The sequence below is a fragment of the Saccopteryx leptura genome, chromosome 3 (genome assembly GCF_036850995.1).
Source record: "Saccopteryx leptura isolate mSacLep1 chromosome 3, mSacLep1_pri_phased_curated, whole genome shotgun sequence".
In the NCBI taxonomy this organism is placed as follows: domain Eukaryota; kingdom Metazoa; phylum Chordata; class Mammalia; order Chiroptera; family Emballonuridae; genus Saccopteryx; species Saccopteryx leptura.
This window is the reverse complement of record NC_089505.1, coordinates 18,673,343-18,686,717: the sequence shown is the minus strand read 5'-3', so window position 1 is coordinate 18,686,717 and position 13,375 is coordinate 18,673,343. Positions and strand designations below refer to the sequence as shown.

Genomic DNA, 13,375 nt, shown 5'->3' with positions numbered 1-13,375 from the left:
TAGTCGAGAAAGGCACACAGTTCAGGCCCTCACACAGGAACTCTGTGACTGAGCGCGGCCTCAAAGGTGGGTAAGGAAGTGAGCTCAACCAGAACCTTTCAGTAGTGTTTCTGAGAAATAGGAAGGTCCCATTACAAAGTGCTGGCATTCGTTTCTTAGAAGCTTTGTCTATTAAAAGAAAGCCAAACTTCAGGAGCATTAATGGAACCAAAAAATACTACATGGTGCTTATTGTGCCAGAGGTTGGCGGTCATGAAATCTGAGACAGGACCAGATTCGAGGCTGTTCCTTTGTATGATTTTTAAGTCAGCCGCGTAACTACATCCAAAAACTATACGCGCATAAAAACAGGTGATTCTTTTTCTTGATGGCATGAAGAAAAAGCCTTTTTAATATGCCAGATCGTTTAGGCGGGAAGAAATATGACGAGCGCATGCTGGGGGCGCGGCTTGTTAAACGAGACTGGCCTGGCCCTGCCTATTTGCCCAGGAGACTTGTTTTCAGCAGTTCTCTCCTTCAATTTGGTCAGAATTTTAAAAAATCTGTTCATTTCTATCCCACTCGAATAGAAACGGGACCCAGCAGGAGCAGGGACAGGAGCAGGGATGTCACATTGCATGTCAGCCGCCAGAGCGTGTGTGTGTGTGGGAGCTTCCGTAACAGGGAAATTACCGGTGTTTCCTATGATCATGAAGCAACATGTGCTTGGCTAATTACTGTTCTCTGCCACTGCTCTCACATCTTGAAACTCTCCATGACCCAGCTGCGGAAATCCTGTTTGTCTGCCTCCCACCCTCTCCCCCAAAGAATGAAAAACAGCGACGTGCAAGGCTGGGCTTGTTTAATGAATGTGATTTGGTTTTCGTTGAACCAGAGACGCCAGAGGTTTCGGAGGCTGTGAGCTGGGGGCGGGATCTGTGAATGACTCCGTGGTGCTAGTCTTAGGATAAGATGAGTGTGGAGGGTGTCTGCACTTGCTGCATGATAACCTTGTCCAAGCACCTTTTCTTTATTTTCATAGGTTCCTGGAGTGAAATGACCTTTCACGGTAGGCGAGGCCGTCAGCCTGGCTTCAGGCAGAGCTATATCTAGTGTGGTGACATCTGAGTCTTTGGGTTTAATAAGAATGTCCTCAAGATGCTGCCTCCTCCTTCTTTGACCCTGTCCTTCCCCTTAGTAACCACAAATGCTATAACTAAGGCTTTCTGGTTTCTCTGATAGAAATAGCGAGTTATCTTGTACTATATAGCAATTATAGATTTTGGTGTAATATCATTTTATTTATTCTCTTGTTAAAGTGCTAAAAACCAAAGTCTTGCCTACTTTATATTAAGGTGAACTTCCTCTCACTCCCCACCAAAAAACTGAATTTTGTCAAGAAAGATTGAACGTTGCTTTTTCAATGTTCATAACAGGAGGTGATTTTCACAGAGATATTGGCTTGGATATGGTTCCTTTGAGTGACTATTTGAATATATTTATTAATAATAAGTTATTATGTAGTATTACAGGAAAACAATGGCCTGAAAGTAGCTGGATTCTCTGGAGAAAGAAACTTTCTCAGTGTGGATAGTGATACTTTCTTTCCACATAGATGCAATTGCTGGATGACATTACCCAACTAATTAACAATGACATATTTGTTAACATATTGCTGTCAGCAGGTGGCTATCTGAGCAGGGGTGAAAGTGGCATGTGCTCAAACAAATTGTTGTACTCTAGAGAAATGTGTACAATTGTTTTTAGAAGAGTCTTTTTAATGATGCCTGTGAGATGAATTATTTTTGTAAGGCATAAAACCGGGAGGCAGGTAGGAGAGATACAAACTAGAGGAACAAAACTAAAGAAAGCAAAATTGATTTCATCTTTTCCAAAAGCTTTTCCAACTGGAAACATAAACCTAGCAAATAGACAGTTGGATCCTACCGGCACAGTTTGCCTGTCCTATCGCAAAGCCAGGGAAAGACTCGGGTGTCCTCTCTTCCTCGCCCTCTTCTTCCTTCCTCTCCTTTGTCCATTTTCAATCTGTCCAGAAAGTCTTGGCACAGGGTTTAGCCGTGACAGATGGGCAGGAAACGGTCATCTGTTGCTGTCTTTCAATTTCAGAGGAATCATTGTGTCAATGAAGGGGTTAAAACTGTCAACACCTATTAGAGGTTGGAGATCATTAGTTTAATATCAATCCCAGAACACTGACGCGGAGTGACCACACAACAACAAATGAATTCCACTAGGTTACTGCTTTGTAAGAAAGTCTTATTAATCTCTTTCCAGCTCTTGTACAACCATGCTTTCTAAATGTGTACGTGAAAAAGTAAATGATTCTGCATACCCAAGATGATGATGGGTTTTATTTCGGAAGGTGCGTTTTGAATTAGCACTTGCAGATACAAGTTTAGTACAGATGCATGCTCTGAACATGAGCTCTGTAGCCTTTAGAATGTTCCACGGTGTGTTGACTGTTACTCTATCCATAGGGATGCTCAAATATAGTATTGAGGGATATGGTTTAGGCAGGCGAACTGTTACAAAATACACATGTATTTAATTTTGTGTCACTATCTTGTCTTACAAGAAACATGAAAGGAAAAAGAAACAGAGCTCTTTAGAACAAAAGAAGTAGCAGACCTCTTTAAAACGAAACTTGAGAATAGGCTTGAGAAGAATAAAATCTATTTTTTGTTTATTAGCTTCAAAGAGAAAATTGGTAGATAAAAAGCAGAGCGGAAAGCTGGTTTTCAGAAGCCCAGGTGGGAACCAGAAAGGGGCAACTATGACTTAAAAATAGAAGCAGGAATCCATGCTGAACTAGGGGAAGAATGGGTAAAGGAGAACTTCAGTAACCCCCGTATGTTCAAATCCACAGGTCCCAATGGCTGGCATCCTAGAGTACTTAATGAATTGGCCGAAGTCATCACAGAACCGCTAGATATCATTTTTGAGAACTCGTGGAGGACTGATGAGGTGCCTGAAGACTGGAAAAGGGCATATTTAGAACCTTCTTTCAAAAAGGGAAATGGATGGTGACCCTGGAAATACTCATCAGCTTAACTTTTTGCTTGGAAAAATTCTGGAATAATCAGTACACTGGGTAACTAACTTATAATAGCTAGAAATGAGGCAGTGAAATATCACACATTAAGAAGTATTGAGTTCGTTTTTAAAGGACACATCATTGCGAGAGACAGTCTTATGCATATTTGGGTTTTTTTTCTCTCTATTCTGACTTCTTGATAAAAATAAATGAGGTTGGCTAAGGTTTTGGGGGTTTAACTAATTTTAAATGTAATACCAGACAAAAATGTAGGTTTCTTGCATTAGCTAGTAATTACATCACTTTTGACTTAATCTTTAACATGAGAATAGTAGCTTTAATTTTGTATTTTAACACACTTTTTTTTCCACTTTATATAGGACCATGTTTTCATAGATTGGGATATTTTATATAATTCTATTGTAGAATAGTTTGGTGAAGGAATTCTTGTGTTCAGAAGGTGCTTTATATAGTCATGTTATATATAGGTACATTTATAAAGCTGGCTGACAAGTTAAGGAATATCACCAAAGGAAGGCAAGTTTTTCTAACTTTTCTCTGGCTGAATTTAATCTGGCTGAAGTTCACTAGACTGTCCCTCTCTGACACACACGGAGCAAGGGCCAGCTACAGACCTTCATGACGAATTTCTTCACTCGGTGGACCCTGCCCTGGCCAGCGTGATGTCCCACCCCCCCTCGCTCCCCAGGTGTCTGACTTCAGGTCTGTGGGGGCAGTGAGCTCTAAGAATCCTGTTGAACCACAGCCAAAACGGGAGAGAAGAATGAGGTGTTAGTAGGTAATTAAGATAACTCTGGAGTCTCCCCTCCCCATTCCTATTTTTCTTGCCTTTGGATATCGGCAGTCTTATTTCCTGCTGAGAAAATGCAACCATGTTGATAGGACCAAAACTTGAGTTAAAAGGAGATCAACAAAAAAGATACAGATAAGCATCAAGCTCTTTTGAGTCAGGCAGCTTCTGAGAGTAGCTGAGTGGAACTGAATTGCAGTCTCCCCTGTGCTGAGAGGTACATAGAGATGTAAGGTTTCAGCAGCGTTGTGATGCTCAATAGCTGGAAACCCTCAAAGGGAAAGAAATCTACATCCTTCCTTCCTGGTGCATACCGGTCCCTGGGAAGGGATAGACAGGTACCGTCTCGCAGGGCAATTTTATCACAATGCCCTTTAAAAACCTAAGGTTTTTTTTTTTTTTTTTTTTTTTTTTTTTTTCATTTTTCTAAAGCTGGAAACGGGGAGAGACAGTCAGACAGACTCCCGCATGCGCCCGACCGGGATCCACCCGGCACGCCCACCAGGGGCGGTGCTCTGCCCACCAGGGGGTGATGCTCTGCCCATCCTGGGCGTCGCCATATTGCGACCAGAGCCACTCTAGCGCCTGAGGCAGAGGCCACAGAGCCATGCCCAGCGCCCGGGCCATCTTTGCTCCAATGGAGCCTTGGCTGCGGGAGGGGAAGAGAGAGACAGAGAGGAAAGCGCGGCGGAGGGGTGGAGAAGCAAATGGGCGCTTCTCCTATGTGCCCTGGCCGGGAATCGAACCCGGGTCCTCCGCACGCTAGGCCGACGCTCTACCGCTGAGCCAACCGGCCAGGGCCAAAAACCTAAGGTTTATAAGGGTTAGCGACTTCTAGAGATTCATTTAGATACTGCATAAACTCAGTCTTGTTCTTATATACAAGTTCAAGGAAATTAAGCTCTAAAAGCATGTACAAGCTGTCCTTTAAACTAGACATAGCTTGCAGTTTCATAAGGATTATACTCCAATCAACCTTTAATCATTTTTTTCAAGTGAACTGGAGTCTTTAAAATTAACAAGCTATATATATATATTTTAAGGAGTATGTGGGGGAGGGTCTGTGTAGATTACAGATATAATTTATTATAATAAATGACTTCCTGTTAGAGACCTCATTTCCAGGTGCAGCATCTGTGGCAGATTTATTTCACAGATGTACATTTACATGCACTTGTTGAACTGTTGCTAGAAGCGAACCCAGTGTCTGAAAAACCTATTTTTTCACTGTGGGCATTATAATGCAATGTAATGCAACCAAGTTTTATTTTCTATTTGTGTAATGTCTAACCTCAATTATCGTGCCCAATTTAAGTCTTCTCTGTGTGTCTGCTATTGGAATTTGAAAATAACGATCTTCTACCTAAATTAAGAGTCACAATTTAGAACGGTGAAATAGCCAATGGACTTTAAAGACCTCTTACCTAAAGCTTGAGGATGAAAACTTTAAAATAAGCAGAGTGTATTTCATTCATCCATTTGCATTAAATCAAGGTGAGGGAAGAGTCAAAGTTTTGGAGAAAGGAGCAGTCTTGGCCTGCATTGTGTCTGGTGATAATTACTCCTAAAAGGAGTCTTTTTTTTTTTCTCACAATGTTGTTTCTTTTTCCTTTTCTCGAACATTCATGACATTCTCAAGTTTTTAATGTCAAGAAAGTAGATGAGGGGCAAATACATGATCATAACCAGAGGTTGTCTTCAGTTTTTTTTTTTTTCCATAGAACAACAACAGAGATTAAATGCTGATTTTACTTCATACTATTGAGGAATTTGGAGGATTCCAGCAAAATTTTAAAGTTTGTGGGGGTGAGGAAATAAAGATTTTATTTACAAGAAAATACTATTTCTTGGCAAGGGGAATGCATAACCGCCTGAGGACCCGACAGCCGCACGGAGGGGCTGTGCCCAAGCAGGCTGGGCCGGAGGAGGGCGCGGCGTCGTGGTGCTGTGACCAACGAGAACAGTCATAGGATTGAGTGTGTACCTTGGAGTTCCTCAGATCTGGTTGATACCTTTTTTTTTTTTTTTTCTTTCATTTTTCTGAAGCTGGAAACAGGGAGAGACAGTCAGACAGACTCCCGCATGCGCCTGACCGGGATCCACCCGGCACGCCCACCAGGGGGCGATGCTCTGCCCCTCCGGGCGTCGCTCTGCCGAGACCAGAGCCACTCTAGTGCCTGGGGCAGAGGCCAAGGAGCCATCCCCAGCGCCCGGGCCATCTTTGCTCCAATGGAGCCTCGGCTGCGGGAGGGGAAGAGAGAGACAGAGAGGAAGGGGGGGGGGTGGAGAAGCAAATGGGTGCTTCTCCTATGTGCCCCGGCCGGGAATCGAACCCGGGTCCCCCGCATGCCAGGCTGACGCTCTACCGCTGAGCCAACCGGCCAGGGCCTTGATACCTTTTTTTAAATCTGTGGTGAATGTAAGAATATAAGCTGTAGCGTAGCATAAGCAATGATCTTGAACAACCGTTAAACATGTCACAGCTTCTTATGTTTGTGCAGCAAATGGGAAAAATAAATGCCTCCTCTAGATCTTAAAGGGATTGAGAGTCCCGCTCCTTACACCCACAGAGGTCTTGGTCCAGTGCCTGGCATGTAGTAGGTGCTGAGCACCTCTCTCCTTTTCCCTCTTTGCTGTCAGTTACCTTCTTTATTTGTTCTTCTATGCAAGAGATTACCTTAAAACTGACAAGAAGACCACGCATAAATTGACATGTCCTTATTGCTGCCTTACACCTGCTGAATCAGGCCCCTTTGCTTTGCTTTAGGGAGGAAAAAAGGGAAAGTTGCAGAGGCCGCTCACTGTAGGAGTTGGGTAAATGTTTACTGATTGAAAGAACGAGCGGATTCCTAAGGCCAGCACTTGTCAAGTCTGGGAAAGAGTCTCATAGGCACATAGGGAAGTATTTCTCTAATTTTCCTATTTTTATAACAGCTTTAGATTTATAAGTTTGGTGTGCAAATTGGTGAGTGGCATATGCACATTTTCCTGTGATTTAATGCCTTGATTGACAACTCAGGAGTGAGTGCAAACCGGGCATTCCCCCATAACTGCTTCTTGGGTAAATTCAGCCATGATGTGAAGCAGATGATTGTGCACCAGCAAACTCTTCTGTGTGAAGAGAGGCCAGATGTGCTGGTGACTGAGAAGCACCTGCCAGAAAACTGAGATTGTCCTCTGTGAAGAGTCTGAGTGCAGGGAATAGGTCCCTTGCCTGGGTGTTGAGGAATAACAAGAAGGGAGGTTAAAGAAAATGAAAGTTTTGGACAGAATATTTGATTTATAGAACTCTGTACATGTAATACATAATTGGGTGTCAAAACAGCAGGTTTAAGCAGGTGGAAGAGTTCTGAATTTCAAAGTACATAAGGAATAAAGAGTAGAATGTAATATCTAGAGATATATGCAAGAAATGCTCTTCGGCCTAACCTTAAAGTGCCAGTTCTCCATTCAGACCAAGGGCCAGGTGACAGGGAGTTCTTAGAAAAGTCTAACTGACAACCTGTGCTTGGAATAAAGCTATAATAGATGCTGCATTAAATGATACGCAATAGATTGTGCAGAGGAGAGCAAATCAGCTAGGATTTATTTTTCTTTTAGAATTTCTAATTTTGGCTCTAGCTGGTTGACTCAGTGGTAGAACATTGGCCCAGCATGTGGAAGTCCCAGGTTCAATACCCAGCCAGGGCACACAGGAGAAGCGACTTTCTTCTCCACTCCTCCCCCTCCCCCCTTCTGTCTTTCTCTCACTTGGCTTCCCACAGCCATAGCTCTGTTTGAGTGAATTGGCCACAGGCACTGAAGAATGCTCCATGGCTCGCCTCAGGAGTTAAAATAGCTCAGTTGCTGAGCAATGGAGCAGCAGCCCCAGATGGGCTAAGTGTCGCCCAGTAGGGGGCTTGTCGGGTGGATTATGGCCGGTAGGGGTGCATGTGGGAGTCCGTCTCTGCTTCCTGGCCTCTCACTTAATTAAAACAAACAAACAAACAAACAAAAAAGAATTTTTAATTTTACTCTCATAGCAGCCTCAGCGATCATCAGTTAGAAATTCCCACATCAGAGGTTTATCACTATCCAGATTCTTTGATTAAAAAATCCCATTCAGCTTTATAAATCTCTAAGGAGAAAGAATCAAGTAACTTTCTACCTAATGATGACCATTTTAGGTATTTTCTTAAAAAGGCAAAAGAAAAAAAAAAGAATAGTAATTATAGAAAAATGAACAACATAACTTTTTTTAACTAATCAAAATAGATGTTTTCTTTTAAAAATTGTTTAAATTCCTGAAAATGAAATTTTATTTCTTATTGTTGTTAAAAGATAACTTTTAGAGGAAAATGGGAGGTTAAATTGCAGTTAGAGCTGGGTGGCTATTTATTTATTTATTTATTTTTGACAATTTGACCAACATGTCTTCCATTGGAACAGAAGGAAATAGACTTTTAAATATTATTTAAGATGACAAGTGTCTTTTCCAGACGTATTGTGTACCACAAGCAAACCTTTGTTTGACACATTTTCCTTATTCTAAAAATGAAATGCTGGATTCCACATGTTGAGGGCATGGAGGGAGGCTGATTGGTGTAAATATCAGAAATTCTGTTGTTCATTGTAGCGGTCACCCTATTGCCTGGGCCTGACAATGTAAGCCATTCCTCGTCGAACCTTCCCGCTCATGCAGAGATCTGCGCATGGCCCTGAATAATCAGCACGTGGACATCTAAGTAGCCAAGCAAAGAGTCATCCTAAGTTAAAGTTGCAGGTTTGGTTTTGAAAATATAATTGCAATGGACACTCCCCCCCCCCCTTCAGATACTGTTTTACAAAGGGATCTTATGAGAGACACAATGAAACATCTCATTGCGACAGCATTATGTACCACGGAGTGTACGCCCCCGCAGCCCTGTGATTTGCAAACATGTGTTCGTTCTTCAATAAATGCTATGGCTTTCTCAGTGGTTCCGCCTTGGCCTCTTGTAATCATTTACGTTTCAACGAATGGCATAGAGTATGTGCGTTGCTTAAATTGACTGTATATAAATGTTTACAGTACCGCAGCGTTATTGCTCACATGGGAAATCAGACTTCTGACTTGAAAGAAAGGAAGAAACAAGGTTTCCCGCCCTCCAGGCACAATTCAAATAAATCATGACATGCATGCACTCAGATGCTTTTATGTGATTGTTACATATGTATATGTTGTGGCTTTTTCCCTGATCCTTCCAGCCCACCTTCGCCTAAAAAACTACTCCTGAGGTGACAGCATGCGACTCTGTGCCAGTAATCGTGGCTCACCACAGTGGGAGGTGGGGCGGTGGGAAGTGTCAGGCCGAGTCCTATGTGGAGTTTCTCCACATGTGGTCCCGCTGTGGTTTCCACAGCCATTGACTCCACTTGAAGATTGTTGTGATTCAGCTACAGATAAGTAGTATCACAGGCATCATTAGATCTAGTCTAGAGTCTATTGCATTCAGTCCCAGTCTTCCCACTTTCTGGCATCAGGGCCTTCAGCAAATGGAATAACTGTCATAAATGCTTAGCAAAAGAACTAGCATGTGATGAGCAGACCCAAAACATTAATTTAGAGAAGTTTTTTAGTAGTCTTTTCAGTTATGTACAAATGGCATTGTGGTCTGCTGTAGTGATTGTGAATGGGTGTTTTTATTTGCACTGAATACAAAAGGAGAGGAAAGTCAATCGAAAGCAAAGAGAAATAGGGTAAATATTCGAAGGAAATCTGTAAAAATTTGAATTTTGGAAATGAAAAGGGACCTTCGGATAAGCTAATCTGATTCAGAAATTGTGTAGTTAGGACACCAAGGAGTCAAGAGTTTGTAACATTCTCATGATGACATGAGGTTGGTGGCAGACAACTGAGACTTTCCCAGATCCTTTCATCTTTCTGTCTGATATCAGATCCTAGAAAGTATACCTAAAGGCATCTGTGGCATCTTCAAAAAGCATCCTTCGTTCTAGACTGACCTTAATTTCAACTTAGATCCGTGGTTTTCAAGATGTACTGTTAGAACACTTTCGTTCATAAACTAAAGCTCCAAGCATCCCCAGGGTTCTGGAGGAGCTGAAAACCTAATCTTTCAGCTTGAAAATCATAGGCTTCAGATCTTGGGCAGAGGACAAGAAGTGACACTTCTCTAAAGAAATCATGGTCAATAGACATATGCAAAGATGCTCAACATTATTCATCATCAGGGAAATGCAAATCAAAACCACAATGAGCTACCACCTCACACCAGTCAGAATGCCTGTTATAGAAGTAAGTGTTTGTTTGGGGTTTTTTTGTTTGTTTGTTTGTTTGTTTTACAGGGACAGAGTCAGAGAGAGGGATAGACAGACAGGAACGGAGGGAGATGAGAAGCATCAATCATCAGTTTTTCATTGCGACACCTTAGTTGTTCATTGATTGCTCTCTCATATGTGCCTTGACCATGGGCCTTCAGCAGACCGAGTAACCTCTTGCTTGAGCCAGTGACCTTGGGTCCAAGCTGGTGAGCTTTTTGCTCAAGCCAGATGAGCCCGCGCTCAAGCTGGCAACCTCAGGGTCTCGAACCTGGGTCTTCCCCATCCCAGTCTGACGCTCTGTCCACTGCACCACCGCCTGGTCAGACAGAAGTAAGTGTTGAGGAGGATGTGAAGGAAACCTTCGTGCACTGCTGGTAGAGCTGCAAAGTGGTACAGATACTATAGAAAAACATTATGGAGATGTCTCAAAAAACTAAAAATAGAACTACCACAATACCCATTAATTCCACTTCTGGACATTTATCCAAAGAAAATGAAAACACTAATTTGAAAAGTTATATGCATTCCTATGCTCATTACAGCACTATTTATCATAGCCAAGATATGGAAGCAACTCAGTGTCCACTGATAGAGGGATGAAGAAGATGTAGTACATATACACAATGGAATATTACCCAACAGTCAAAAAGTGAAGTCTTGCTATTTACAGCAACATGGATGGGCCTAGAGGGTATTATGCCAAATAAAATAAGACCGAGAAAGACAAATACCAAATTGGCTTAATTTATATGTAAAATCGAAGAGAAAAAAATAATGAACAAACAAAACAAAAAAAAGACTCCAAGAAACAGATTAAACTCATTGTTTCCAGAGTGGGGAGGGGAGTGAGGCAGTGGGTGGTAAAGGTGAATATAGTCAATAACATTGTTACAACTTTGCACGTTGACAGGTGATTATTAGACTTAATGTGTTAATCAAATTGTATGCTATATAGATGTCAAATTGTTATATTGTACACCTAAAATTGATACAGTATATTGTATACCAACTATACTTGAACAAAAACAATCTTTTAAGCCTTCCTTGATCTATCAAGCATATTGGGAGATGTCAATGAGATTGGTGGGCAGCACTAAAATACATTTTTTCAAAATGATGAAATACCTGGATGCAGTAGAGATCCCAACTAAGAAGGACTGTTGGTTAGATAAAGAATAGGAGGCTAAAATAGCATTGCTGCGGAGGCCTCTTTTCAAGTCTTCCCTCTGAACCTGGAAAACGAATACCTGTTAGACTCCTTCCAGGCCATATGCTTCCCTACTGAGGATTTGTTTTTTTTTTTTAATTTAAAAGAGGAATCTTGAACAAATTTAAATGAAAAAAATTACTCTTTTCCACCTCCTAGAGTTACCCTGAGGACAGAGTGCATTAGTGTAATTATGGACACCTTTTTGGCCAGCTTCCTCTACTGTAAAATAGATCCGTGTATCTTTAACAGGATGTCTGTGCAATCTCATCTGTTACTTGGTTGAATAAGGAGCACCAATTGTGAATTGTATACATTCAGTGTGTATTCTTTTATATCCATTGTACTCAGTCAACTTAATTTTAACTGTATTTTAGAAATTAATTTACAAGACAGCATTTTCAAAAATAGCCATTTTGAGGGAAGAATATGCATTTGATTTTTTCTAAATCCTGACTTCTTATTCAGAAGCCCTGAATCCAGGCTTGATTATCCTGATTAGCCTTCACTCTGTCATCTATAACAGTGTCCTGTGAAGGTTTTGGGAAACAGATAGGATCTGACTAATGTCACATTGTTTAAAAGAAAGTCAGTGACATGGTCTGGCTTTTTCCTGTGCCCTGCCAGAAGCTGTGAGTCCACCTGGTTGGCCCCCACCACTGTTGCCCCCCACTGTCTTCCAGGGTTCCTGGTGTATTTGTGCTTTGTAAGTGCAAGTAATACAGGGCAGCAACAGGTTTACAGTTGTGAGTCCGTGAAACACAGCGTTTATGCTTACATGATTATTTATACATTATTGCACTGTTTTCCATACAAACAACATAAACCTACTTTTGCCGCACCTCATCTTGTTGCATAAGTGAAGGGCTGAATGGATTGTCTTACACACCTGAGGAAACGAAGCGCTGAGGTTGCATGAGTTCTTTCTACCGGGTTATTTCCTGGTTTCAGGGAACTTGCAGGAACGCTGTGACCTTTATGTTTGAAGGAGCAGCCATGCCTTTCACCTCAAGACCAGGAAACCAAGTGTTTCTTTATCAGAAGTTTACCTTGGGTTGTGCTTTTCTTGTTATTTAGGTCCTCTTACTTATCTGTTGTTGTTTTTTTAATAGAACCATAGATGTAAATAATTTCTAAGATAAATTAACATCCTCATTTAGTTTTTCTTTTGCAGAAATACAGTAAACATTGAAATTTGTGAAGGCACATGAAAATATGCAAAACACACCATTTGAATTTCAATTTTATTTTGGTTATATTTTCCTACTCTGATTTGTAAAACGGATATCATCTATTCCTGTGATAAAGCTAAGAAAACATTGATCTATTTCTGCAATTGAAACTAATCAAACCATGTTAGTGTACTTACCACATACATGCTAGCACATGGGGTGCTGCTAGACAAATACAAAGATGTGTGTGTGTGTGTGTGTGTGTGTGTGTGTGTGTGTGTGTGTGTGTGTGAGACAGAGACAGAGAGAAACAGAGAGGAACAGATTGGGACAGACAGACTGGACGGGAGAGAGAGGAGAAGCATCAATTCTTCCTTGTGGCACTTTAGTTGTTCATAGATTGCTTTCTCATATGTCCCTTGACCGGGGGGCTACAGCAGATGGAGTGACTCCTTGCTCAAGCCAACGATCTTGGGCTAAAGCTGGTGAGCTTTGCTCAAACCAGATGAGTCTGTGCTCAAGCTGGCAACCTCGGGGTTTCGAACTTGGGTCCTCTGCATCCCTGACGCTCTATTCACTGCGCCACCGCCTGGAAAGGTGCAAAGATATTTTGATAACCTGCCCTATGGAAACATTAACTTCCCTTTTAGATTGCATTTAAAACACCCTTGCTTTTAGATACATTTAATATAAATGTGTGACCCATGATTTTGTCCCTGGAAGTAATTGCTTCTACTCTAAAATTTACTTCTATATTCTACCCCCCCCCCCCAAAAAAAAAAAAAATAGTCCAGGGTTGTTCAGACCTGGGTTTGAATCCCACAGAGCTGCTGCGAATTGTAATTGTTTGA

At 41.6% G+C, this 13,375-nt stretch overlaps 1 protein-coding gene across 1 annotated transcript in view; it reads left to right on the top strand.

Annotated features, from left to right (window-relative positions):
• The window catches only part of SAMD5 (sterile alpha motif domain containing 5), a 48,373-nt gene extending 42,531 nt beyond the window's left edge, over positions 1 to 5,842 (top strand). The window contains exons 2-3 of the mRNA XM_066373040.1: positions 2,867 to 4,232; positions 4,659 to 5,842. Of these exons, the coding sequence (XP_066229137.1) occupies positions 2,867 to 2,929 (63 nt within the window). The 3' untranslated portion in view covers positions 2,930 to 4,232; positions 4,659 to 5,842. The remainder of the gene's footprint in view (positions 1 to 2,866; positions 4,233 to 4,658) is intronic.
• The last annotated feature ends 7,533 nt before the right edge of the window (positions 5,843 to 13,375 follow it).